This window comes from Takifugu flavidus, chromosome 8 (genome assembly GCF_003711565.1).
Source record: "Takifugu flavidus isolate HTHZ2018 chromosome 8, ASM371156v2, whole genome shotgun sequence".
NCBI lineage: Eukaryota > Metazoa > Chordata > Actinopteri > Tetraodontiformes > Tetraodontidae > Takifugu > Takifugu flavidus.
In genome coordinates this window covers 11926765-11954274 of record NC_079527.1, presented here as the reverse complement: position 1 = coordinate 11954274, position 27510 = coordinate 11926765, and the positions used below count along the sequence as shown (strand labels likewise).

The window sequence follows — 27510 nt, the reverse complement described above, 5'->3', positions numbered from 1 at the left end:
TGCTGTCCCCGCGTGCTGGCTTCCTTTTTAAGAAGAGCCGCAGGCCGGTATCAACTGTGCACTTAGATCACTCTGTGACAGTTGTGAAAAATATCTGAGGGCTGGTCAGAACCGTGCTGGGAATTTAATCCCTCCATTGTTGAGGGCTGCCGTAACCCATAACTGGCATTTGGGACGGGCTATGGGGGTATAGAGAGGAAGCGCACTTTTCTGATTCTGATTCCGGAAAACCCAAAAACTTTACACCCAAAAAGCTACCTTACGGGATTTTTCCACACCTTAATCTTTTCCAACCAGCTCTCTTCCTACTCTTGAAAAAACATGTAAGTAAACACCTCCGAGGAGGAAGAAGCGTGTTAGCTTTGGCAGGCAGGATACTGGGTCATGTGTAAGGCAGAGCCACATGGAATACTAGTGGCAGCCATCTGTTTGGAGCAGAAGTCTCTCATTCTGTGGCCAATATCACCATCCGGTGATGTAGACGAGGCTATGCTCACCGAGCAATGGGGACAGAGTTTTATTTGTATTTGATTTGATCTGGGAAGGGGTGCGTTCCTCGCTCCCATCAGAGCCAAACACATGGTAAAAGTCACCCATCTATCGGTTACGGTGTTGGTGAACGCCTCCATGATGATGCCATATGTTCCCCTACTCTAGCCTAGAGATCTGCTGAGTGAGCCAAAGAGCATGTTTAACCCCCGGGATGTTCTTCTGTCCAACACGGGTGACCAAAATAATGATGTCATGTCTCAGAGAGGAGGAATTTCCATGAAAACTCATGAACTAATGAAAACAAACCAAAAACTTCATGTTCTAGACTATAATAAAGCATAAATATACAAGTATGTATACGTTCTTTAAGGTTTTATATCCAATTTTAACGTCCTATGTTGCTCGGCTCTCCTAGTGGTCATTTTGGCTGGATGAGGCAGCCTTTCTTCGGGCCAAAAGTTCCTAATAAAATGCAGCAGATGGTTCTGGTTACCTCAGTTAAAAATAAAGTGCCCGAAGAGGCGGATGGAAATTCAATCATTTCTGCCTGGGCAAACATGCTAACACATTTTATTTAGCAGTTTTGAGTTAGAGCCAAGACTGAACATTGATCTGGAGCCCCCACTAGAGATCGTATCGTTGCCGTCGTACATCGCCGTGAAAATGGGAGCTAAACATTTCTTCTGTTTACACACAGACTCGAAACTGGTAAAAATAGCTAAAAACCTCCAGTGGTGCATTAAAGCAAAACAATCGCCGTTATTCATTGGAGGCCATGAATAGTTGTTGTGGAATTCCGGCGTCCCGCGTCCTCCACGCTCCCCGTTCTGTGGGCCATTATGGACGGACAGTCTGATGACAGTGCTTCACTGTTCCCGGCACCACAAGTGGGATGGAGCATTGCCATACAATATTCCGTCTGTACGGGTTTGACTTGCGGACCTTCGGCACTTTTGTCAAGAGCGTTCCACTTCCTTGTGTATTTATTAGTGCAGAATAAACATAACTATTTCCCTTCCAACCTGTCTGTAATCCAAGTTTCTGTATTTGTGTAAGAAAGCATTTCGTGATATTCCATCATTTCCTTTTAGCTCAGAACATCCTCATAGATAATAATTAAAGAAACAACATTACGAGTGGAATATCTGAAATAATTATCACAGGACACTAGCTCACGATTAATCTGAGCACACGTGTTTAGATAATGGTAAATACAACAAGTGATCCGATTTTAACCTGTAATGTTTTTTATTGGCTGGCGTCCAAAAGCATGTGATTGAGAACAAGAAAAACAGGAATCCTCTGATCCCAGCTGCCTGCTGGCTTCAAACTAGGTCTGCATGTGTGGGCGGCACAGAGCTGGTATGAGTACTTAATGCCTTCCAAGTTCTGAACTATCTCCGGGGTATTCCACACTTTTCCAGGGGTTATGTATGGCTACGAATCTCAAAGTAAAGATACAGAAAGTGTGTAGTGTGATTTCTAGACCATTTAATAGTTTAGGATACACTAAATTATGCCCAAAGCTAACCAGAGTTCATATGCTCCCCTTAATGTACTTCCTCACACTGAAATTCACTGTTGCAGTTATAGAACTCATACTTACAAGGCAACAAACACATCGCCCTGTTGGGACCCCACATACAATCATAGAAAAGCATTTGTTAGCCTCTCAGCCCAGCTATCACCCTAAATTCTACACTACTACTGAGGTTAACAAACAAAACCTAATTTTATCATTACATCTACAACCTGTGTGAACCTCAAACACCCAACTCCTCCATGTCCTCACTGTCCAGAAAATGTTGGTAATTTTGTGTGGTCCCCACTAAGTAAGAATTACAAGAACACACACACACACACACATAAAATATTGAATGGAGTCAGCTGCTCATTTTCAAATAAAGGACAGTGTTTTGTATGTTTGTGTTTCAGCAAATAACCAGGTCTGTGTGTGGGTTAAACACACATTATCAGAGGTGGCTCATAGCAGCAGTCTGTGTTAATAACAGCAGGAATGAGTCATCAGGCCCGTCTTGCGTAACTACAACATTTCTCCACAGAAATTGGCGCTAGTGTGCCACACCCCAGATTCATTCACACACTCTGTCTCTGCCCAGCCTCTCATTGATGACAGCGGGAGGACCGTTCATCCTGACAGCGGGCTTATAGAGATTAGGAACAAAGTCTGGCAGCGGAGTAGCACAATCTGCGCGATGGAAAAGCAGCCAGTCGAAATTTAACGCGACATCATTTCAGCTCGTATTATCAGCGTTTTGCTAAGTGCAGCTGGGCTGGAGATGACAGAGCGTGTTATATTAATCAGACTTTGGTTTGGCAAAGCAGCGCCTGCCGATTGTGGATGGAAATCTCATAAGTAACACAGATGGTTGGGACTGAATGGAAGTAAAAGGACCCTGGGGGAAACACAGAGAGATGGAGGGAGGTTGGGAGGAACTCGAATAGTGTCATTGGTCAGGCCACTGACGTCACCCACTCACACAGACTAAAAAAGATGATGAATCCATTTGAAAATACTCATTTTTAGCTCTGGAAATTAGAATTACTTTATTGTAAATAAATGTGAAGGTTCAAACACTGATGTCTGCTCACGGTCAGGTTTAATTATAGGCATATAGACTCACCAAACACACAATATCCACTTGCTATCTGCACTGATGTCCTTGTTTATGGCCGTTCTGCTGTGCAATTTCCTCATCTTCTGTTTCCTGTTATTCAGACAAACAAACGAACAAAGATTGTTTTTTTACTGCCACCAAGTGGCCACAGCTGTAACTGCAGACACTGTGCATCTGAAACTGAGCTTATTTCACCTGAAAGTTATGATCTGCCACAACAAACACAATAAATTCATTTCTTAAACTCCTCAAATTCCCAAAAGTTAAAAATCACAGATTCATCTCTGCTCAAATTAATCGTTTACATTTCCAAAATGAATCACTCGTATTGCTGGACTATTTTACGTAGTCTAGCAAGAATTCGAGCTGCACAACAATAGAAGTGTTATTTCTTGGGAGATGAATAGCATTCTTTATTTGGACAAAGGCATCTGATTGTGCCAGTAATCCAGATCCCCTAACATGGGCACCAACATGATGAGACACAAATAGCTCCGTCTCAATAGACCTTGTAACCGGACACTTCCACAGTAACCAAGTGAATAGTTTACATTCTGTGTACATGAGCCAGAATTCCCGGAAAATGCATTTATGTACATTTTGCACAACACTGTTGAGAAATAGGCATTAGCATGTTGTGTTCTTAGCTAATTTGTGTCCCTTCTTATTGCCACTTTCACCTTCTAAAATCCAAAGATTGTTTTTACTTCTCAAACTTATATGAATAATATGAATTATGAAATTCTTAATTGATCACCACAGGCTGTTTTCATGAACTGACACGATGACTGCCGCTTCCACAAATGCGTCTTCTTTATTAGACAATCACACAATTCAGGCCATTTGTATAGAAAGACATCTCTCCGGTGAACAAAGGGGGGAAGTCCTGAGGGTATCTTGAACATACAGAATTATATATAAAAGCAGCACATCAGAACGTGTTCACAGACCGGGTCAAGCAAGGTCCGTTTGGCCTTTGTTGCCCTGCTAACATCATCAGTCTCTGTATCACAACATTTGTAAACTAGCCGTGGCCATTCACAGATGAGATTTTGTCAGAAACAAACACATTGTTGATATTTCTAACAGCCAAACTGGTTAACAATGAGGCTTCTATAGAAAATAAAAGTAATTTGGAGACATTTACACAAAATTTGCATACACGGGCAGCAAAAGTAGTTACAAACTGTATTTACAACGATGCAAAAACAGAATAATTCAGCTGCAAAATTTGATCAAATCAAAGTCGCTCCGTTATTTCTCTCCGGATCTGTGTCCGACAGAAAGAGGCCATGGCGGTTGGGATTCGGAATTACTCCACTCCTTTCATGAATTCCAAGAACTCTGTCAAGTCAAAGAGATGGCACTCAGCACAAGAATCAGCGGAGCACAAACTTCCCTCCACCTCAGGCATCTCACCGTCGTAGTCTATCTTGCCATCGTTGTTCTTGTCTCCGTCCTTCATCAGCTCCTCGATATCGTCCTCGGTGATGGTCTCTCCTGTTGACTCCAGCATCGCTTTCAGCTCCTCCAGGTCGATGTATCCATCTGCATTCCTGCAGAGTCCAAACGTAGCATTCGCATTCGCAGATAACGCTCGATTGACAAAAACAGATGCGCCTCACTGGTGTCATGTGACTGATCACATCCTTCATTGGAGGGTTCCTAACTCTTGCTGAAGTGAGACAATGTGGCTCTTTGATGTTGAGATCAGTGTGAAATATTATGCGTATCCTGGTTGCACTCTGCATAGCTACTCAGCAGTTGGTCGCTGCGTATAATTACACATAATGCAGGAACCATAAAGACAAATTTTAAGTTTGGACGTCTGGTTGGGTAGCTTGAGGATTCTCACAAGTGAATTTGGTCAACGTGATGACGTCTTAGTGGGCGTTTAACAGGAAACTCACTTGTCGAACATGCGAAAGAGCTCTGCCAGCTCTTCCTCTGACTTCCCTTTGCTGTCATCCTTCATACACCTCACCATCATGACCAGGAACTCGTCAAAGTCCACCGTGCCACTCCCTGCATACAAACAGGTGTCTTTAGCTCCATCACTTAAATAGCACAGAGACAATATTATAACCTGTAATTCCAGATTTATTGTAGAGAAAAACTATGCTAAATTGGCCTTTTAAACATGTCCTCCTGTGCTAATTTTGTTTTGCATCTCCTGGGAAACCCAACTTGACTTTTGTCCTTTCTGATTACCTTTAATTCAGCCTGACACGCGTTGGCGTATATAAGATTATTGTCTATCATTTAGCATTAAGTCCAGAGGCTTCAGACGGCACTCGACTGAAATGTGCAATGACGGAACTGCCGGGCGCCCCGCGGCGACAAAGAGGTCAGCGATCATTCAGCCGAGGGTGGCTGGTGGCTTTTGCTTGCTCTGATTTACCGTCTTCGTCCACCTCGTCAATCATCTCCTGCAGTTCCTCTGGTGTGGGGTTCTGGCCCAGCATCCTCATCACCTTCCCCAGCTCCTTGGTGCTGATGCACCCGTCCTCAGCATCTTGCACGAAGATGTCAAAAGCGGCCTTGAACTCTGCGGGAAAACAGACGGGAGTCACTATGGTAACGTACAGACGGCAACGTGAAACATAAATTAAGTACTTTTAACCTACTCACCATTCTTCTGTTCATCTGTCAGCTGCTCAACCTGAGGGAAAAAAGAACAAACCTTAATCTCGTTTCGATGGTGTCCGACCAGCCGTCCATTTCGGTGGCCCGCCGCTGATAAAACACTACATCTACGTATCGTATGTGAGAGTCTGTGAGTGGAAGAGTTAAAAATAAACCAGCTGGAGGATCCACAGATAAAGGCCGCAGTACACGGTGTTTTAAATTAGCGTGGCTGTGGATCCAGCCCAACAATGGAGCAGTAATCCTGGAAAAGCTACTACGAATGAGAAATAGAGACAGCTGCTTATGTAAGAGTTATTATCTGACGTCCACTGTAAATTAAATACACAAAACACTCGCAAAAGCGCTCGCGGGGACACACGATAGGGTGATGATATATGAAAACTTCCATCTAAACAAACACGTGTAATCTACATTCCAGTGTGTTTTTAATGTCTCAGCTGCAGCGCTCAATTGGGATGGGAGAGGTCGGGGGAGCCAGCTGACCGCCTGGGGAGGAGGCGGACACACAGCCCACAGATAATGCTGGAATTCGGCCTGGGGGGGTGGGGTGGGGGGGTTTATCTAAACCTGAAGCTCTTCCCTGGCACCAGAGAATCATGGAAGCAGGAGCGTCTGAGCAACTGGCCATAATTAGCCATATGAAGCGGGACGGTTCCATTTGAAGTCATGGATGAAGCTGCCGAATGCGGGGCCGAGGACCCAGGGATCGAAGCGGACTTATACGGAGCCACGGCTCTTTTGATAGGAATGGATGATGGAAACGAAGCCGTGCACAGGCTGCATCAGAATGGATTTGTCAAACATTTAAGTCACGTCAGATGAAGAAGCTGATGTGGGTTTCACATGAATTTGAACACAAGCACATGAGCAGTCCACATTTCTACTAAACTAGGGTGGATACGTCGTTTTAATATGCATTTATTCCAAACTTAGAGGATTAGTGGTTATGACTCATCCAAAACAACGTTCCTCTCAACGTTTCCAGATTTAATCCGCGCAGATTTTTGCATTAATCCAACCAATTTACCACATTTCCAGCTGTAAGACCTGCGAGGAAACATACCGCTGCCTTGTAGATGTCGTTCATGTTGGGGGCTCGTCGCTGCCGGTGCTGCTGCCTGGCTCAGAGGTGAGAGGTACTGTCCAGCTCAGGGCAGGACACTGGCCTCATCCAGAGAGGGTTTTATAGCCAGAGCCTGGGGCTGTCTGGTCCCTCCCTAAGTGGACCAGTCTCCCCTCCACTCGCGCCTCCATAAATGTGTGTCTGTGTCTCTGTGCCATTCGGCCAATCTGTCACAATCACAGGGCTCAGATAAAAATGCAACAGCTCTTAGGGGGCATACTGTGGAATGGAATGGAGAGGGGTGACGGTGGCGGGGAGGTGCATGGTAATCTCCGGGGACGAGGCTGGAGAGACTCTCGACATTCCTTTAGCCCCAAACTGGTGACAAAGAGGACTCTGGAGGTTCTGCATGTGGAGGTGGGGTGGGGGTGGTGCACAAGGTCTTAGGAGATGGGGCCACAGACTAGGACAATGTCTGGAGAAAGAGAATAGTTCCAGGGGGAACCAATATTGCTATTTGACTTGAAAAACAAGTAGAAGTGATCGAGAAAGTGATCAGATGACAAAAAGATTCCATCTTTCCATTTTCAACTGAGACACAGATTCATTATTTTATATATACCAAGGCTACAGCCTGTGGTCTGCAGCCACTTCATTAATACCTGTCGTCTCCTTGGAGATGCTTTGGCAGGCTTTCGCTGCAGGTTCTGCCTGTTTGTAACCCATCTGAGAATCGTTGCCAGTCTGAGTCTGGTAGGTCACAGAGTTGTGGACACGCTAAAATTACAAGTAAGATCATTAGAATTCACACAAAATCAGCAGAATGAAGACATTTGCACCAGTTTCCGTGGGATCTGAATTTCGTCTCCGGACAGCCTTATTCAGCATGATTGATGAGGTCATTTCTCTGATTTAGTCAGCAGAGGGTGCTGTTCACTACATGACGACTAAATTAAATTGTTGCGCAAGGCTGCCTCCAGTGCCCAATTTATCAACTGTGGGGTAGGTGAGAAATCTGGGTCAAATAAAGCAAACACTGGCAGACACGTTTAAATTGAATTGTACACGGCGCAACGCTTTCTGTGCGGGATTTTTCATATTCTTCTGAAACAAGGCCATCTCAATCACTCGACTGTGCTGCGCGCACAGGCACACACACGTACACACTCACGCTCAAACAGGAGTGCACAAGCGTGCTGTGGCAGACATTCTAAGTGATGAGTGATCATGCTGGTTTATAATGGGATGCTAATGGGGACTGGCACAGTTTACAAGCATCTTGCAGCCACTCGGAGCGAACGAGAGGGAGCTCACACTGAACATCATATGTGTCCATCTGGAACGCGGACACGAACGCAGCTCTTCCTACACGGTCCTCCCGAATACACGAAAACCAACAGGGCTGAATTGGAGACAGGGTGGGGGTGGGGCAGGGAGGTTGTGGGGACTTGAAGTAAAATGACATTTTGCGCCTGTAGCATGTCGCTGCTGCCGTTCATTAAATATTTTGCACGCTATACAGCGCTGGTGCATTCAGGGCTCCTGGAATTCTCCATCGGCTCCATCAGCTGAACCAAAACATATTGTTGAGTCCACCCAGTCGGCCAGGCTGATTCATTGATGGTGCAGCGTGGCGGATGCCAGGATTGACAGGCAGCGCTGCAGGGGGCACGAGATTCAAATGTAAAGCTTGCTAGTGCACACGTCAGCGAGAGCATATGGATTGGAGGGGGGTTTTTTTCAGTCAAGCTCTTCACCAATTTCCTCTCGGGCTGACGAAAGAGTCAGCCATCTCCTCCACGCGGCGCAATCAGACGGTGCATCTCAAATCCACAATTCACCGCACACCGCTTTTTGAGGGGTTGCCATAGAAACTCTGCTGGGTAGAAGCGGGCAGAAAATGAGAGGAGATGAGCGGGGCTATTTCCCCCACCCCCCCTTCCCCCCTCCACCTTCCTCCTTGCCTCCCTGCCACCACATTTTGTCCTATAGTGACTGTATTATTTTTCAATATTCCGCCTCTAGCGTAACGGGCGATGTGCGCATCAAAAACCCCGAGCAGGGGTCAGAAATGAAGCTCGACGTTCGTTCGTGTGCGTTCCGGGGCCGTTCGTTAAAACGAGCCAAGTCCAAATGATTAGGTTCCGTTTGCTGGATGTGCGCGCCTGCAGCTTTGGCTTCAGAATGTAGACGTTACGTGAGCGCTCTGACGTCAGAGTTGTCTGACTCACAAGCCCATGTTTCAATCGCCGACCAAAACCTTTCCTTGTGTGGGAGATGACAGAGACGTCGGAACGCCTCAGGTGTAGCCTTCTCATGCTGGCAGCACCGAATCAGCCGGGCCGCCTTAGCAAAGATCCACTGTACCCAGCGTACATCATGTCAATTTAAATACTCGTGTGATATAATGATGGGGTTGACGTGCAGCTGAGCTCCAAGCACAGGTCCTACGCTGCCTTTCCTCCTCCCCTCCTTGTCCTCACCTCCGTGATTGCAGAGGGGAGGAGGGGAGCTGTCAGCTTTTCTTCCCTTCTCTCTATTCTTTCCTCTCTCCGTCTCTGCCTCTTTCATTGCCGATCGACCTGTCAAAAGCGCCGGTACTGAGTGATACTCTGCCTTTTGAAAGCATCTTTTCCCGTCCACTGGGCGCTTTATCAGAGGAGCCAAATATCCGATCGGTGACAATGTTTAACCCAAATTGAGGGATTTGTCTTGGGAGATGAGGGCGGTTTTCAGTTTGCTTCACTTCATCCTTTCTGGAGGTCTGTGCAGAAGCACTCGGTGCGACGCTGCCTTCCTTACATCAGAGCTCTAATGAGGCAGTGGCCACATTAGCTCCAGAGCTGATAGAGCCACGCACTGACTCCCTGCCAGGGGCCAGAGTTTTCCAGTCCACTGGACCACCAAGTCGCCTACCATCCATTCTATCCAAACCCACTTCCCCTACTTCCCCTCCAACCTACCTATAATAGAGTATGAGACACCCAGGAAAGACATCTTCCCAGAGATGAAGCTCCCTCGGAGCAAGAGAGAACGCATGTTCTGTCTGAGACATATGGGCAAACAAGCGCTGCGGTTGTGATGTGCAAAACAAATAAATCAAAGCAAATACAGGAATTCATGCTGAAATATTGAATTTGGGAGTTTTCTGCCAGCATTAGCTTTTACATTATCATAGCTGGTGGGATATTTTTTTAATATAAAGGCAGCATTTCCTGTAGGTTATTCATGTTGGCCTCCAGCTTTGCCATCAGCTAAACCTGTGATGTGACAAAGCGTTATAAATAATCGTTCTATTGATAGAAAGCAGGCAGTTTCTCAAAAAAAAAATTATTTTTAAAGAAAATCGATAAAACAAATGCAAAAATGTAGATAGTAATGTGGCCGTTTTAACAAGAGGACTGAATACAGGCTGTCTAATTGGTGCGCTTGAAGATTTTCCGTCGTTCCCTTTATGCACATGCACCCGATTTGGATTTATCAGTGTCACGACCTTCCCCTCCTGCTCTAAAATAGCAGCTCTCTCAAATGGGATCTGTGGGCCTTCAGGGTTACTGACAGTGTTCCACACACTGCAAGCTCCAACAGAGAAGGACGGCTACACTCACGCCTTCACCGCTGCGTATATGCGCAAAACAATTTTCCTCTATTCGAGTTTGTTGCATTGAAATGAAAAGTACAAAACTAAGGCATTTTGCTCTGTCTTTGGTGAACTTTTGCTTTTAGTCGGGATCTGTTTTGAAATGCGGTGAAGTGCAAAGCTAGCTCAAAGCCATGGCTGTCCCCGAGTGCGACAGTGGAACCATGTTGTCAAGCTGGGTGCTTTTATTTTTGTCCTGGTGTCTGCCACCAGCCTGTCCTCATCTGTGTGCTCTGGACAAATGTTTTAAATTAGCTCTATTAGTACGTCATCGCCTGACTCTTAGGCAGGCTAGCTGGGATCAAACTTTGGATTTTAACAGTGTTCAAGCCAGTGTTTAAGCCTATGATTTATGTTTTACAATTTAACAGTGTGAGGAGCTGTACAATTGTACAAATGTGTGGAAATTGACATCAGCCGTGGAATTTTGTTCCTCTGAGTTTTAGTTGTTTTGCGCAGTTTTGACTTAAATGCCACCAAGAAATGAAATAGAACTCCACAAATCGAGTCCAAATGGAATAAAACCTAAGTTGCATCTCCATCCCATCATATGTGGCCGTTTCATATATTCTAAGGACGTCTAATTTCATTCTTCATCACTATTTTGTGTCCAGACGTCCTCAGTTACAACGTTTGTGTCTGCGGACGGACCCCCCAGAGGCGTCCTCCTGTCAGAAGACTGATTGGCCTCAAAATCTTTGCTCCTGCAGATGGTTTTTGTCTCCCTTTACATACTTCTGTCTCTCTCCTCGTACGTGAGAATGGAGGCGCCGACACGTGGGCGCTCGTACTCCTCCGTGTTATTCGGGGTTGCGGTACGCTTGGGCTGGAACATCGGGGGAAAAAAACACCTTTTCGGCTGTCTGTGCGGCTGAAGTCCAGCCTGGAGCCGAGCAGGCTTCAGTGAAGTGTGCTGTGATTTGACAGGCCCACTGACAGGAGGCACTGTAAATATCCGGCTGTCATGTGACTCACGCTGTAGCCTCCAGGAAGCACAGAAAGGTCAATGTTTGCTGATGCCATGGCCAACATCTACATTAAGTGACTTCATCTCGCCGCTCGTGCAGCCGTCCCATTTTAAGAGAACGAGACATCGGAGGTGTTGCGTCAGTTGACCCTCGCGTGCATCTCTTAGTATGTGATTGCATCTACACCAACGTGCACGCCGGCAGGCATGCGGCACATCCAGCCTGTGGGTGTATCGTCATACATGTCTCGTCTGACAGTGACAGCGGCACATTAACGCCGACCAATCGTCAGACATGTTCTGTTTCCCAACGCGGTTCAGAGGGTTAAATAGCTGAAATTAGCTCGCGTGACTCAAAAGGGCAGTTTATGTGAATTATACGCACCTACTGTGTGAAGACGTGGAAAGAATAGAGGATGTTGGTTTGTTTTAAGTCATTCTGCTGTGCGGTAGCGGTCTGCAGAAGCAGAAACCTAATTTCCACCTACACCCACTCCACTTATACCAATCCTTTAGAGATTAGAGCCACATCTGCGTCTGAATAACCTTGGATATTCCACACGTTTTAATTACGACGGTTTCGCGGTCACACTTGGATTGCCGAGTGGGCTTTCTGAGCCCCTGACAGTGTGGTTCTGGGGGGGGGTCAGGCAGGTCCCTGAGGGTGAATCCTGGAGTTCTTCAATCCTCCTACTTTGAAACAACACGATTTGTTTGCGATGTCTGCTTCTAAGTTACCCGATGTGATATGAGGAGAACCTCATGGCTCTGTTCTTCACCCTCTGACCCTTTGCTGCCAACACATTAGTCTAATTACATTCAGCCTTGACAAGCACGATCAATCCAGTCTGGCAGCTCATGATGCGTTCGAGGCCACTCATGCTTTTAAACGTTTAGCAAAAAAACACCGGTAGGTTTAAAAACGCTGTTGTTGGATCACCATTGGCTCGCATGAAAGGCTTTAAATGGGTCCAATTGTTTGAAATGTTGTTCTAGTTTTGAAAATGATTAATTAAAAATCATTTTAAACAATCCTCAGATGTTCTCCAGATTGATTTTTTTATTTATAATACCTGGAGTCTCCATGATTTGTGTTTAAAGATCTATGGATCCATGCAACATCCCATCAATTTTCCATTTTTCCCTTATTTTGGTGTAATTGTCTGTATTCTCTTGTACTTACAGAGTTTTATCCAGGGTTGATTCACAATAAAGTCACATTTAAATTGCCTGGTTTTCATTTCCTTTCTCTTCCCCTCACCTGTCTCTCTGAATGCCAATGCCTTTCACCTGTGAGGTCAGGTAAAGCTCCTGATTGGTCGATTTCAGACCAGCCAATCACCACACAGAACACTCTATAAAAGGACCTCAGCTGCACTAAGGACTCTTTGCTGCCTGTTCAGATGCAGCTGGATGTTAACAAATGAGTTTGTTTTGGTTGTTATTTGAAGTCATTTGAGTCTGTTTTTGGTGCATTTGTTTCCTTTTTATTTGACATAAATTCCTTGTCAAATCCCTGCGAGGAATTTATCCGAATTCTGAAATAAATCATTTTTTCCCCCAACTTCTGCTCTGACTGCCTTCAAGCAGAACATCTTTCATAACCATCCCTGCACAAATCTCATATTTTAAGAAGCTTTGCTTAAATTCCCGACCTCCCCTCGTCTCAATGATGAGTCAAAAGTCGTTAAAACCTAAGTTTTTCGGCGCGGAGGGAAAATGCAATGAAACGCGCGGCGCCGCTCGACACAAGTTGTGCCTGAGCTTTGGGACAAAAAGTCACCCAGGGAGGTAATTGGTGTCCTGGGCAGGCTTCTGGCGTGTTTGTGAGAAGATGAAGGATGACAGCGAGGAGCAGAGCCAACGCGGGGCGTAATTATGCTGCTCCGCTGCTGCGCTTCAGACGGCTGATGCGCGTTTTTACTGGTCAGCGATCAGGTTCACCTGTGGGCTCTGTTCTCCAGCTGATCAGAACTGCCGCTCGTGTCACACGGGAACGATCTGGGACGTTCCTTGGGCTGCAGACGAGGCCCGGTGGTGGATTGACTGCAGGTATGCAGTCCTGGTTCTGCCCGTTCTAACTGGTGCTCGAGGGACTGTTGTTCCACCGAGGGCCAGACCTCCAGTTCCCTCAGCTTTGAAGCTGGGAAACCTTTTACAGCCGTGACAAATATTCTCCTGCAATTTGGCCTCAGGAGCGGCGAAAACATGAGCAAGGCAGCGGGAACATGAAAATAAGCTCATCGCACCTTAAAGTGGACACTTGCCAGGTTTCTTAATAAAGACTGAAACACTGCGGTCGCCTGCTTCGCAGTGTTCCTAAAGCAGCGAATCCTGGAGCTGCGATGGAGTCTGGCAGCAATCAGGCAGGGTTTTATAGCCTCGGTGTCAGATGCAGCTGGATGGCACAAGTTAGGCACCGAGGGTGAGACATCCAGGCAGTTTCCATAGTGATGTGGTTGAATGGAGGGGATTAGCAGGGGCAGTGTAGTGAGGAAGGATTGGGAGCTGTCGCTGAAGCTCACGCTGACAGAGCTCCGTGTCACGGCTCCCTTATATTTGGTGGAGGTTACGAGGGACCGCTCCCCTGCCGTCGTTCCACACGCCGCTCGCCATTTACCTGGTAAACGTGACCGTTTTCGCTGTGCATGGCGACACGAATGCTGCCGCCAGTTCTGAAATGATAAAGGTTTAAGGGGCAACTCGAGGAGGACGATGCGGATTCTAAGATTTTCCCTGGGATAAAGTGGCCGCGTCAGAGCTGGGGCTCGGTGGCGTCCAGGCGACCTCCCCGTGGACAATATTTAGGCATTTAAAGTGTGACCGGTCGGTGCGGCCAGGGAGCGCTTGAAAGGTGAAGCGGAGAGAACAGAGGGACAGCTCGGATATCTGAGGTGTCGATGAAAACTTCATTTAAAATCAGCTCTTGCCGCTGCTCTGGTCCCAATTCTCTAAAACGCCGCCACGTTTTCCTGCTCTGCCTGACTGACGTGCTGCTCAGCGCGTTCACGTCCTCGTGGAGACGTGAGTGTGGTGTCGATAATTAGTCAGATTTGTGAAATCATCGTGAGGGCACGAGGGATTTGTGGGGATTAACCGTTGTGTAACAGTGATATATCACAATTACTGAACCTGAACGGAAGACTCAGGTTAGGAACAACATCATTACAAATATTATTTTGATGATTTTGCCGATTCAGAGATGCTGAAATCATCATTTGGTGACACGACCGTCGTCCTGCTGGAGGATCTAAGTGGATTGAGGGACGGGAACTCCATAAACGTATATTTCTTGTCTCCAGCAGACTTCAAACCTTCTGGTTGTGGAATTTAACATAAAATTTCATGTCTCGATAGTGAATTTAAGACCTTAAGCCTCGTGAATACATGTGGAAGCACTTTTATGGATAATCTCTGCTCATTGGAAGCTCAGTAATATGAAAATCAGCTTCTCCCCCAAATTATCCGCAACTTGATTATGTTGGGTTGCTCTTCATTTGTCATTTGTCCTATTATTTTATTCATTATCCATTTCTCTGCTCCCAAGCGTGTAATCGGGATGTGTTTTCCATCGCAGTGTAACTGCAAGAGAAACCAAGGGCATTTTAATTATGAAACATAATATCGGCCTCTGACTGCAGCATTTGAGCTACATGGATTAAAAACTGGATGAACTAAGCAGGTAAATTAAGAAATATTTTTCATCAAGTTAAAAACAGCCTCACATCAAACCGTATTTACCCAAGAAGTCTTCAACCAGCTTTAAACAAAATATTTCCAGAGACACGTGTTGCATTTAAAGTGCTGAGCTGACCAGAGAAACAGTCGGTTCCCTAAAAATGATTAAAATCCAACTTCTGCAGTTGATACTTCCACTATTAAACAACGGAATAAATACACAGGCGGCCTCTTAGCTTGAAAGGGAACAGCCGTAAGATGCATTTGTTAATACAGACGTTCGCGTCGCTGCTGTACCTAGATGTGATGCGATGCAGCAGTTTGTCTGTTCTGAAGTCTCCCTTAGCTGTTCTGGCCAGGCTGTTCTCACCCTGATGGATGCTTCCAGGATCCTTTCAGAGGACCTTTTTAATCTCCGACACGTTTCCGCGCCGCTGCGTGTTCCTGCGTAGCCCGGCCGCGCGCCTTAACCCTCCCAAGCTTCTAATCTGCGCCATTAATGGACTTTCTGTAGAAGTTAATTAACCATTTTCAACGATAGCGGCACAGTGGTCCCAGCAGACAGCCACATAAGGAGAGAGAAATGGAGAACGATTATGCTGTTGCCTAGCAACATGTGTGCAAAATTTTGAAGCGATTTGAGTGCCCCCATACCGGTTCTCATGGAGGTCATATGTTTGATGAATCCGCACCGTGTGCTGGCTGTCAGACGGCGCTGTCTGCCGGTGGTCGGTACCTGTCCTCGCCCGGCTCCTCACGTGCGAGAGCGCGTCAAACGTGCACATTTTTGCCATTTCATCACGGTCAAAATATCAATATAATGACATCAATAATCTGAAATTGGTCCGGAGGGTACTGCTGTTGGTTTGTGGAGGATTCTCTCACTAATCCTGAAATCTCACTGGCCTGCCCGCCTCACCACAAACACCCACACGCTCCACTATGCATGTGAGTAATATCTGGCAGGAGATATTTGTTATTTTTAAACAAAACTGTCGCCTCAGCTTGTTTGGTCTGTATGTGGATTGCACGTGCGTGTGTGTGTGTGTGTGTGCAGAGAGAGGGAGAAAAAGAGCGAGAGCGGTGGGACAGAGCTGCCGAGGCGCTCACTTCACAGCGATTTAGGTCATGCTACACAAAAGCTATAGCAAAGACGAAGCCCGGGGACGAGCCTCCGCAGCCTTACACCATCTCTGGCCACCACAGGCTGCAGAGACCTCCCCCACGGTGCCGGCATGTGTGCAGGGAAGGTCTCTGTCTGTCTGCAGGTGTGCAAAGGCTCATGTACTCAAATTATTTCTGTGCTTTTAAGGAGATACTGACTGAATGTGGTAATCGAGGCCTCGTCAAGACACAAGCAGGACTGTCACAGCGCTCAAGCAAACTCTGATCAGACAGGAGAAAAAAGACTTTTTATATTAAATATACACTTTCAGACAGTTGCTCTCAAAACAGGGGGATCGTTGTGAACTAATATTTCTCTGAAACCCTTGGAGCAATATTTTGAATCAAGCGGGTTAAGAAACTCGGCTCTTATGCAACTCGCAGCGTGATGTGCTGGTATTCACCATATTCTGTTAAAACAGAAGTGGGGGGGGATCCCATTTCTACCCATTTCTATCCGTAGATTACCCGCACACCTGTATTTCATGTTTACAGTGAAAATAAAAGGGGATGTTTTTTCCATTTCCGCAGCAGAAGGAAAAACAAGTCTGAGTCAGTATGAATAAAATATGTGAATTGCTTCTGATTAGCATGCTAATAACTAATCGTCATGCTAATCAGCTCATTTTGTGGCCTCAGAGTGCAGACTGGTGTAGAGAAATGTCCCTGCAGCTGTGAAATGCACCAGAACTGTGCCATGTCCCTAGAATATGGAGGAGAGAGAAGATGGAGGGCAGGGTCAGCTGTTATTACGTAACCACACTTGTGTGAGAGGCATATTGGCCCGACTCGTTTAGCCCCGAACCTTCAATCTTAATACATTAAGATGATTTTACAGCCAGTGGGCCACTAATGAGGAGCAGCCCAAATCTTCAATCTCAGTCAGGAAGACATAAAAAAGGCGCCACCCTTCGCAGAGAAGTCAATTAATGCGCTGGAAAGGAGCAGCGAGCTGAGGCAAAGCGGAGCTGCGGGGTTAGGAGGTCAGCTGGCTGCGCATGCATGCCACCAGCCTATTGGACATGCCTGCGTGCGCCATCAGCAGGTGTATAAATATGTGCCATGTTTCACACTCCCATATCCGAGAGGGCGGCGGCCCAGATGGGACTTTAAACGCCGCATTTCATGTGGTATCATTTAGTAGGTTAGTTCACCCCTCATTGGTTCGCCATCTGGTGCCCTCTCAGCCTCCACAGTTCACACAAGTGCCTGAACGTTTCCAGGAGTTCAACACGCAGCGGCATGAGAGACGTGCGCGGACGCGTCCTCATTTTAAACAAAGCCGTGACGTGACATCGCCGTTCACGCAAAGAAACTCGCGAATATAGTCAAGCAAAATCAAACAAGTGGGCCTAAAATGGTGGCGGATCACTTACCGTGCCACTTCAGACCGCTCCTTAAAGTTTTTTTGTTTTTTGCAGTCGGCTGCTTTGAAAGAAGGGATGAAATGGAAATTCCACGACGCGCTCCTCTCCTCGCTGATTTGCGTCCCAGCTCTGTTTTTCCCTTTTTCTTGGCTTTCTGTTTTTATTTATAATCCATGCTTTTTATTCCTCGCATAAGCACCCCCTCATATGTGGAAGACGTCTGTCTGAGCACGGAAACAGGCGGACTCAGACCACCAGCCAGCGTTCCCTCCCTTTATTGACGGGCTCCGTTTATCACTGTTTGCCAAATTTGCAGGCAGACGCCAAATCCACGCGTTTGGACTTGGCAGTGCTGCTTATATTAGCCTCCATATGTTTTTGCACCTTCGCCATACATTTGAATACTGTAGGGGAGGGGGTGTTCTTTTCTATCGAGGTGGGGGGGGGGGGGGGGGGGGGTCACATTTTGTGATGCGGGACGCAGAAGAATTTGTTGTTTTTCCCTCCACATTAATGGTCGTTAAATGATAAAAGTGAATGGGGGGAAAATGCATTAATTATCTTTACTGGCATCGTGGACGGTGGCACTTTCAGTCTGTTTGCAGGAATTATTAAATTTGCATGTCTGTGTGGCAAAAAGGGGGGTGGGGGGGGTTCTTTATTAAAATGTTGGAATTTTCACTATTCCAACATTTTTACACGTTTGAAATGATAAACAAATAATAAAAAATAAAAATGCTGTCAAGTGTAGCCTTGCAGCCAATGGATGAGGATGAAGAGGAGGAGGGAGGGCGACTTTGAGATGACATTGAGGCTGTGTAGATGGGAGTTGAGTCTCTGGTTGTTGATGTTAGACAGTCGCACAAGGCGAAGCGGCTGCTGCCCGTGTTGAATCAGCCTCCTCTTCCTCTTCCTCTTCCTCCTCCTGGTCTTCAGCGCTGTTCCCCGCTGGACAGCTCCTGACTCGGGTTCCTGTGACGCCGCGCGGTCCCGCTAGGTCTTTTAATGGAAGTAAAGCCTATTTATGTTGCAAGAAATACTGGGAGTTTACAACTTCGTCCACAGGAGGAATCCGCGGATACGTCGCTTCGGGATTCGTGGCAGGCAGCGCGTCCTCGGCGGCACAGATCCCACGTTCACTGTGAGTAAACCCGGGTGCTGAAATCTTGCGCCTGTCTGTGCGCGCGAGCGTGCGCGTTTGAACCCTCAGACAAGTCTGGTCGCCTCAAGATTCCGCTCGTCTTCGCAGAGACAGCGGCCGCGACTGCGCTGTGGCCGAGCCCGACGGTATGTTGCTGGGGTCAATATCACGCCTGCACGGCGCGCTCCTGCTCGGATCAATTAAACGCGTTATTGATTGTCTGTTGTGTGTTTGCGTGGTGCAAATGTGGAGACGCGTGCTCGCCCGCCTGATAACGCGCCTGGTTGTCGGTGGATCGGACAGAACGGCGCGGTTCTGCTTGCAGGCTGATGCGTAAAGCTTTTACGCGTTGGCCAGCCCTTTGTCTCCACTATGCGTGTTCGGTGCCAGTTTGTTTGAGACAGCTCTGTATCCCCGCTGCTTCTAATTCTGTACGCGGGGAACTGTCAGGAGAACCCGCAGGTACTGACTGGTGGACATTGTGCTTCATTCCGAAAGCCTTTTTTTCTCTTATCCTGCAGCGCCTTTTGCGCTATAAGTGCGTATTTTGGATCCTGAAAATCGCGTTAAAGTTTTTTTTTGTCTTTTTTAATTGATATTTTCGTTAATGACATACCGGTATTTAATTGCTAATAATGCGCGTTTTGGCTGTTGTCAGTGTGCGTCGTATGTTTATTTTTGAATAGAAGTCATGCATGACCGTTTGTTTTTTTTCTATATTCTTGGCGTTTATTGAATCCGACATCTCATTTTATCGGCGATTTATATTTCTAGAACACATTTTATAATATGTAAATTTGGGGTCATCTTAATTCATTTCCCATCGCTGCAAACCGATGAGTGAAGGTGTAAATTCGGTGCAAAATATATCCAAATCAGCTCATCAAGTCACCGCAGATTTCAGCGCAGTCTGTTTTCACGATTCCAGGTTAACAGCGACTGACGAGTGCGCGCACAGGCTTCATTTCCAGACATTCGGTCCAGAGGTTAGGTCTCAAAACCGCGAAGCTGCTGTCTACGTGGACTGGTGCTGAAGCCTCCCGTCCGACTGCCAGGACCTCTGCCAAATCCAGAGACATGGCGACGAACGGCACCAAAGCGGATGGCCAAGTCACGGAGCTGAACGAGGTGGCCGCCAACAACGACAAGCCAAAGTCACTGGACGTGAAGAAGAAGGAAGTACCCGATAGGGAAACGTGGGCGGGAAAATTTGATTTTCTCCTGTCGTGTGTGGGTTACGCAATTGGACTGGGAAACGTATGGAGATTTCCATATCTCTGTGGAAAAAACGGCGGAGGTAAATATTATTTTCACAGCTGATTTAAGCGCGCAGCCCGCTCCATTCAGCACAGCCCAGCTTATTTAATTGAGTGTGACCATTACATGAATACACTGAGTGCGCATGAGGAGCCCTCATTAACACACTGTGCAGCCATTTTTCAGTGCGTTCTTAGCCCAACATACCTTTAACCTGCTCTACTTTTCTCCACACAGGGGCCTTCTTGATTCCATATTTTTTGACTCTGATATTTGCCGGAGTCCCGTTGTTTCTACTGGAGTGCTCTCTCGGTCAGTACACTTCCATTGGTGGACTCGGCGTGTGGAAGCTGGCTCCTATGTTTAAGGGTACAACATAAATATTTGGTGGAAACAATTCAGCTTGTGAGGTTTTTTAGGGTATAACAGAGCCTCCCTTTTTGTTAGGTGTGGGCCTTGCTGCTGCTGTCCTCTCCTTCTGGCTGAACATTTACTACATCGTCATCATTTCTTGGGCCATTTACTACCTGTACAACTCATTCACCGCTGTAAGTATTACGCAACAGGCTCCATTGCGTGGTTTAGAACTAGCTGCATCCTACATCCAGCCTATACATCTCCTCCACTGTCACACTGTCATGTTTGAACAACCAGAGAGGAAAATAAAGCTGTAAATTTGTGTTTGCTTTGCAGGATCTACCTTGGAGCTCGTGCAACAATCCCTGGAACACAGAGAAGTGTTACACAAACCACTCCATTGTGGACACGACCAATCTCACCAGCGCAGTGGTGGAGTTTTGGGAGTACGATATTGATTGTTTTACTCTTGCTTTGAGAACAGAGCCGTGCTTTAAAGCCCCGCATGCATCCCTGAGATATGTGAGCCTCCTCCTTTCCCTCCGTGGATAATAGTCTCGCTGTTGCTCGCTCTGATTTGCAGGCGCAACATGCATCAGTTGACCGACGGCTTGGAAAAACCAGGCCAGCTCCGAGTGCCACTGGCGATAACGTTGGCCATCGCCTGGGTCCTGGTGTACTTCTGCATCTGGAAGGGGGTTAGCTGGACAGGAAAGGTAGGATGTTCCTCTACATCTGGGTGCATCCAGGACCTTGTCCGCTCCGGTCTGTCAGCTCATCCGTCGTTTGAATTGCTGTCAACGCGATCCAGATTTGACGTGAGAGAGGAGCTGTGGAAATCTGGCCCTGGCTAATCCCTCTCCGCCTGGTGGTGGCTCCTCTAATTCCGGTTCTCTCGGCACCGTGTCTTCACTGAGTGCGGATTCATGATAGGAGGAGCAACAAACAGCCAAACGCTTCAATCTGGCTCTGTCCCGTCTCTTCGCTGGGAGCCTTTTCCTCCCCCGTGGCGCCACATTTTCGAAAGTGACCGTGGCAAACAAAATTCGCTGTGGTCAGAAATTTCCCCACCCCCGCCTCTGATCCTTCTGCAGTGACTTTCCAAGTGAAGTCGTGGTCACTCAACGCTAAACTCTGTGTTTATTCGTCTACTAGTAACACGTTTTTCCAAACGCACCCTAAATCTGTTGAAGAGGCCATCTTGCTGACGGCTTTTGGCATTTCCTAGGTGGTTTACTTCTCCGCCACATATCCGTACTTCATGCTGATGATTCTCTTCTTCCGCGGGGTGACTCTACCTGGAGCAAGGGAGGGGATTCTCTTTTATATCACCCCTGACTTCGAAAAGCTCAAACAATCTGAGGTGATGACCCATTTATGGTGTGATTCCTATTCACGTGCTGCACGCCTGAGCGAGCAGAACTCGGGTAGCTCACTCCTTGTGCTTCTCCCTCAGGTATGGCTGGATGCAGCTACCCAGATTTTCTTCTCATACGGATTGGGATTGGGGTCACTTATAGCTCTGGGCAGCTATAACCCGTTCAAGAACAATGTTTACCGGTAAGACTGGCGTTGCTCTGATTAATGTTAGCTAATCTCGTTCTCCCCAGCAGTGTGTGTGTGTGTGTGTGTGTGTGTGTGGTAGAGCACAAAAAAACAAAGAATGATAATGAAAAAAGCTGTTTTCTTCCAGAAGCCCCATAGTTTTGGGTCACAAAAGCTTCAGTTACATAAAAACAGAAAACAGTTGCATTCAGCTCTCTGTGTTTCAACCCCCCCTCCCCCCCAACACACACACACAGGGTGGAAACTCTCCTCACACTGAAACTGCTTTGCAATTATGCAGTCAGTTTTTATCAATAACAAACGTGGCGTCAGAAAACAAACAGCCTCCCTTCTGAACGTAGCGTTTAAATTCTGTCTGCCGACTTTTGCAGAGGATTCAGCTGAATCAGATGATGAAGATGGTCGATCTGCAGCCCTCTTAAAGGCTTTGAGCCATCATTTATCAGACGGTCTGGAGGATAATTGTGTACAGTGGCAACAGTTTGTGTCTTGAGGGTGCATATATTAACATAAAATTGTCTTAATTTAACTTTTCCTGTACCCTGTCCTGCCATCATCTAGGCATTCAAAGTCTGCATTCACCTCATTTAACCCAGAGCCCTTTAAGATCTCGGTCTGGTTTGGTTGTTTTAACACAGCGTAGCATTGACATATAACGCCGATGTAAATCTCTGCCCTTCATCTTTCATTTCCTCTCCTCAGAGACTCTATCATCGTGTGCTGCATCAACTCCTGCACCAGCATGTTTGCTGGCTTTGTCATCTTCTCCATTGTCGGTTTCATGGCTCACGTGACAAAGAAAGACATCGCCGATGTGGCAGCTTCAGGTAACCGGACCGCGCACGTGCCTCCTTCTGCTGGCATACCTTCAGAATGTGCACGTGCCTGCAGTCAGATCACAGAGCCAGAGCAGCCCTGATGGTGATTTCCTGATTTCTAACAGGTCCTGGTTTAGCTTTTCTGGCCTACCCGGAGGCTGTAACCCAGTTGCCGGTGTCTCCTCTCTGGGCCATTCTGTTCTTCTCTATGCTGCTCATGCTGGGGATAGACAGCCAGGTAAGGGGCTTGGAAATGATCTGCTCATGGGCTGACCTACATATTACAAATGCAGGTACATATCATGCAGCTCGCCCCTGTTCTCTGCATGATAAGCGTGCAATTCGCTCCTTGTGGACAGATATAGCTGAGCTTTGACTTTGGCTGTCAAGTCTTTTTAATGCAACTTTATCGCCTCTGTTTGCCTGCAGGTTTCACTGTCTGAGTCTCTTTTTTTTATTATTATTTGAGTGCGTATAGGTAGCATGGAAGGGAAATGGGATTTTGCAGCTAGTGGTTCTGAACACCAGAACAAGACGTAAACTGTAATTGCATTTTAAATGTCGCAGCAAAGCAAGATTTTGCATAACAGCACTATTACTGAAATGGCCCTCGTGACGTTGATGCTTGGTCACTCAGAAGATTGCGTTAGCATTTTGTCCTCCGGTTTGGTGCACACTGCGCCCCATGAAATCCGTTGTCATTTCTCATCAACAATCAAGTTAAATACCAATTTAGTTTAGTCATTTGTTGGAGAACACATTAGTCATGTACCTTTTATGTAACAGCAGCGCATTAAAGAAGAAGAAGAAACGGGTGCAAACTTGGAACCACACAATGCCTCGTGTCGTTTTTGTGCTCCCTTGTTTCAGTTCTGTACCGTCGAAGGCTTCATCACGGCCCTGGTGGACGAGTTTCCCAGAGCCCTTCGAGGTAGACGGGAGATCTTTATCGCGGTGGTTTGTCTGGTGTCCTATGTGATCGGACTTTCAAACATCACACAGGTACAAAATCATTGACAACGATACAGTGATGTTTGTGTCTGACAGTATTTTTTTTTTCATAATCTTTTTTCATTCAACTAGGGTGGCCTTTATGTGTTCAAACTGTTTGACTACTACTCCGCCAGTGGAATGTCCCTGCTCTTCTTGGTCTTCTTTGAGTGCATCTCCATATCCTGGTTTTATGGTGTGTATCATTTCACAGCTGAAACTTCTGCACTCAATCCTCTATCAAAAGCTGCATTCTCCTTAAGCCGCATCATGCCAGAAAAATGTCCCACCTTTCCCAGAGATGCCTCAAGGTCACGAGCAGCCATGCTGCCGACCCCGCCGTCCTCATCTACATGCATGGCGGGCCGGCAGCAAATTGAAATAAATTGGATATGAATATTTCAATCATGGGCTCATTTGTCTGTCCAGGTGTGAACAAGTTCTACGACAACATCCAGGAGATGATTGGCTACAGACCTTGTATATGGTGGAAGCTGTGCTGGGTGGTGTTCACCCCGCTCATTGTCGGCGTAAGTGAACTGATACGCCAGAACATCCAAAGTCATGACATGAAGAATGAAAGCAATAAATAAAGTCAATATTAGCAGCCTGCAGCCGTGCCGGAGCAGAGCGGTGCCGCCTGCAGTCAGAGGTGTCAGGATGCATAAAACATCTTGTGTCTCCCGCAGGGGGTGTTCTTGTTCAGCGCCATACAAATGGTTCCGCTCACAATGGGGGACTACGTGTTCCCGGGTTGGGGTCAGGGAGTGGGCTGGCTCATGGCGCTGTCCTCTATGATTCTTATACCGGGCTACATGATCTATATGTATCTTGGACTCAAGGGCACGTACAAAGAGGTAGGGAATGACATGTTTGCATGATAATTTACCTAATCTGTGTCTGTAACCAAACATCCCCCAACCATCCGTTATGTAACCGTGTTGCGTTTGCTTCACAGCGGCTTCGGATAATGCTTCGGCCACCCGCAGTCGTCAAGCGACCTCAAGAGAACGGACCCGAGCAGCAGGTGGAAACTAACACCGCTAACCTGTCGAGCCCTACCAACCCTGCCAGCCCCACCAGCACGGCTCCTGCAAACCCCTCCAGCCCGGCCAACCCGGCTCCAGCCAACTCAACCAGCCCCATGACCCCGACCCCGGCCACGGCCACGGCCACGGTAGCCAGCCCCACAAACCCAGCCACAAGCCCCACAATTACCACCACCATCACCACCACCACCACCACCGCGGTCAGTCCAGCCAACCCAAGCACAACTGCCGGCCCAACAAGCCCTCCCCCCAATCCTGCTAGCCCAACGGAGCCTGTCAACCCCCCTAACCCGACCAGCCCCACCTCTAACCTGACCAAGGCAGAGGCCAGTGTGTAGGTGACAAAGAAACCCTCATGGAGCATGTAGACAAAAGAGAACATTACAAAGGACTTCTAAGATTTTATTTGATTCACCTACCTCCAGGGGAAATATGTGATCAAAACAGATTTTCAAACCATGTTTCATTTTCGTTTTCCTTCATTTGTAAACCCGGACCAACGATGTCTTATTGTTGGTTTGCATTCTCAAAACAATATCAGAGACTGTTAGTGTTCGCAACCATAAATCAGAGTTTTAAAAAAAAAAGTAAACATACTGTGTAATACTGTGAGAAAAGAAAAAGAAAACCTAGAGATATAGATTAGAAATTTGTTGAATATCTTTATGAATCAAGTAAATACCGTGTGAATATCGTAGATGAAGTAGTGAACAAAATTGACATCACAGAAGAGCGAGGGGATGGCGTCAATTTTATTGTGGATGTTTACCGAACCTCGCGCAGTTGTCTCTTTTCCGAAGCGTTGCACTCTGTGAGGCTAGCTACGATGCCACGAGGCAGGTGGGAGTGGGGTTGGGGGGCTCGGAGTAAGCACAATGCCAGTCAAAAGTTCACGTTTAGGAGCTCTGGAGCAAACCAGTCTTATGTGTGAGAGAGACTGTTACTTTTCTGTTCCTTCCTTTTTGTCGGTGAAAAAAGGGAAATCTTTTACGTGATTGAGACATTTTTAGAATTATTTTTAGGATGTTTTCTACTATATGTGTCGTGATGGAGGACCAAAATCAATAGGAAGCAAAAAACTATGCCATTTAGTGTCCGGTTGGAAAAAGCACAGGGTACATAGAAGAATGCTTAAAAAAATGCTAAAAAAAAAAAAAAAAAACAGGGTTAGAAAAGTGATTTTGAAATCTTGACTACCCCTTATTGCTGACAGTCAATCCTGTTTACGTTTTGCATGCTCTCCTCAGGAACATCAGTGGAAAAAAAAAACCTGAAATGTCTCCTGACAAACTAAAAAAAAAACAAAGAAGAAGAGAAGGCCTTAAGCCAGTGCATCAATTCCAGCAAAGCCATAGTCTGTTTACACGACTGGGCGCGATTACAAAACACAACTTTGTACGTGAGCACAAAAACCTGGACCAACTCCGTGTCGTCATTTTTTGTTCATGTGTAACGATCAATTATACTTTGATCGGTATGTATTCAGCAATACATATGTAGGTGTACGTGTGCGGGCCGGTTAGCGGGTGGCCTCTTTCCCTTTTTGTTTCCGTTGTCTTTGCTTTACTAGTGAAAAGCACAAAGCTTTAATTTTCCCAGACTTTCGCCATGGCGTGTTCGGACAATGTCAGTTTGCTTCTTTATGGCAGCTACCGCGAGAGGAATCCGGCCGAGGCAGACCATGTTTACGTTGAGAAAAAGGAAAAAAAAAAAAAAAAGCAAAGCAACTGAGCGAAAATGTGAAATGGCTACGGTTCATGTCCTGTGAATTTTGTATAAAGTAACTCTACCGCAGTTTTTCTCTGGAACTTTGTTGTAAAACCGTACTGTGTAAAACATGTAACTGTGAATGTCTGTATTACATTGGAAGTTATCGTTTAATGTTAAAAAAAATGGAGTTGCTGTTTTCTGCAATAATATTTTGATCACAGAAGCTAAAGCACATATCTTACAGAAATATATGAGATGATGATGACAATGAAGATTATGACGATTATATTAAAAATAGAAACTATGTCTAGTAAAGCAACATTGTTTTGTATATTTTTAACTGTCTCACTGCCTAATGTAAAACATAATATAAACATGATATGTATCTAAATGGTGTCACATGATAAAGCACGATTGTTATGTTATACAAACAGAAAAAGACTGAAAAATAAAGAGTTATAGAAAATATAAATTCAATATCAGCCTGTGTGTTTAAAGTAGCAGCTTTTCCGGTCGTGAAATTGGGTCACCCCCAACGAGCCAATCAGGCGAACGCTGTTGCTGAATCCTCCTCTAATTGGCTATTGTTCCACTACAGATGAATCCCGATGTTGTAAAATGAGAGTGGGAGCGGGGGGGGGGGGGGGGGGATGTGTTGCTTAGATGGGACACCAGGTAGGACTGGTAACACCAATCCAGAGTTACCAGTGCTCGTGGTTGGAAAATGGAGCTCTGTCCGTGGGGGGTTAGGAAAAACAAAATTTAACATGGCCACGGGGAAACAAAAAGACACATCAAAGGAGGAAACGGCGTCTGGAGCTTTTCCTCGTGTCTTAAACCCAAGATGATAGAGAGGCCATGAAAAACACCACAAAAGAGTGCTTGCCCCGGAGCCTGGCGAGCCCACCCGCTCCTCTTACAGCCCCTCGTTTATCTGTGCCTCCCCCCGTCCTCTTGCAGTTG

The 27510-nt window shown here is 46.4% G+C and overlaps 2 protein-coding genes across 4 annotated transcripts; one reads left to right on the top strand and one right to left on the bottom strand.

Moving 5' to 3' along the window:
• Nucleotides 1–3920: 3920 nt before the first annotated feature.
• Nucleotides 3921–17889, bottom strand: tnnc1a (troponin C type 1a (slow)). Its single transcript, XM_057040473.1, has 7 exons — nt 17669–17889; nt 6844–7620; nt 5763–5793; nt 5533–5679; nt 5042–5156; nt 4551–4687; nt 3921–4475 (listed from the first exon to the last, which is right to left on the bottom strand). The coding sequence occupies exons 2-7, from the start codon at nt 6865–6867 to the stop codon at nt 4444–4446; spliced, it is 486 nt and encodes a 161-aa protein (XP_056896453.1). The 5' UTR covers nt 6868–7620; nt 17669–17889; the 3' UTR covers nt 3921–4443.
• Nucleotides 17890–18461: 572 nt separating this feature from the next.
• On the top strand, nt 18462–27019 carry slc6a1a (solute carrier family 6 member 1a). Of its 3 annotated transcripts, none has more exons than XM_057041184.1 (15): nt 18462–18800; nt 19729–20097; nt 20295–20426; nt 20505–20605; nt 20751–20860; nt 20998–21130; nt 21643–21777; nt 21871–21974; nt 22683–22807; nt 22924–23036; nt 23669–23800; nt 23882–23984; nt 24218–24318; nt 24478–24645; nt 24747–27019. In XM_057041184.1, the coding sequence occupies exons 2-15, from the start codon at nt 19878–19880 to the stop codon at nt 25173–25175; spliced, it is 2106 nt and encodes a 701-aa protein (XP_056897164.1). In that variant the 5' UTR covers nt 18462–18800; nt 19729–19877; the 3' UTR covers nt 25176–27019. The 3 variants fall into 3 exon arrangements, with proteins under 3 accessions (XP_056897164.1, XP_056897165.1, XP_056897166.1); XM_057041185.1 differs by lacking the exon at nt 18462–18800 and adding an exon at nt 18807–18946; XM_057041186.1 differs by lacking the exon at nt 18462–18800 and adding an exon at nt 19105–19262.
• Nucleotides 27020–27510: the final 491 nt, after the last annotated feature.

Coding starts and splice junctions, on each gene's coding strand:
- tnnc1a (XM_057040473.1), bottom strand. CDS start 6,867: ATGAACGACATCTACAAGGCAGCG. Junction 5,794..6,843: donor ACGACATCTACAAGGCAGCG/GTATGTTTCCTC, acceptor TTTTTCCCTCAG/GTTGAGCAGCTGACAGATGA. Junction 5,680..5,762: donor GACAGATGAACAGAAGAATG/GTGAGTAGGTTA, acceptor GTTTTCCCGCAG/AGTTCAAGGCCGCTTTTGAC.
- slc6a1a (XM_057041184.1), top strand. CDS start 19,878: ATGGCGACGAACGGCACCAAAGCGGATGGCCAAGTCACGGAGCTGAAC. Junction 21,975..22,682: donor TTCAAGAACAATGTTTACCG/GTAAGACTGGCG, acceptor TCCTCTCCTCAG/AGACTCTATCATCGTGTGCT. Junction 22,808..22,923: donor CGCCGATGTGGCAGCTTCAG/GTAACCGGACCG, acceptor GATTTCTAACAG/GTCCTGGTTTAGCTTTTCTG.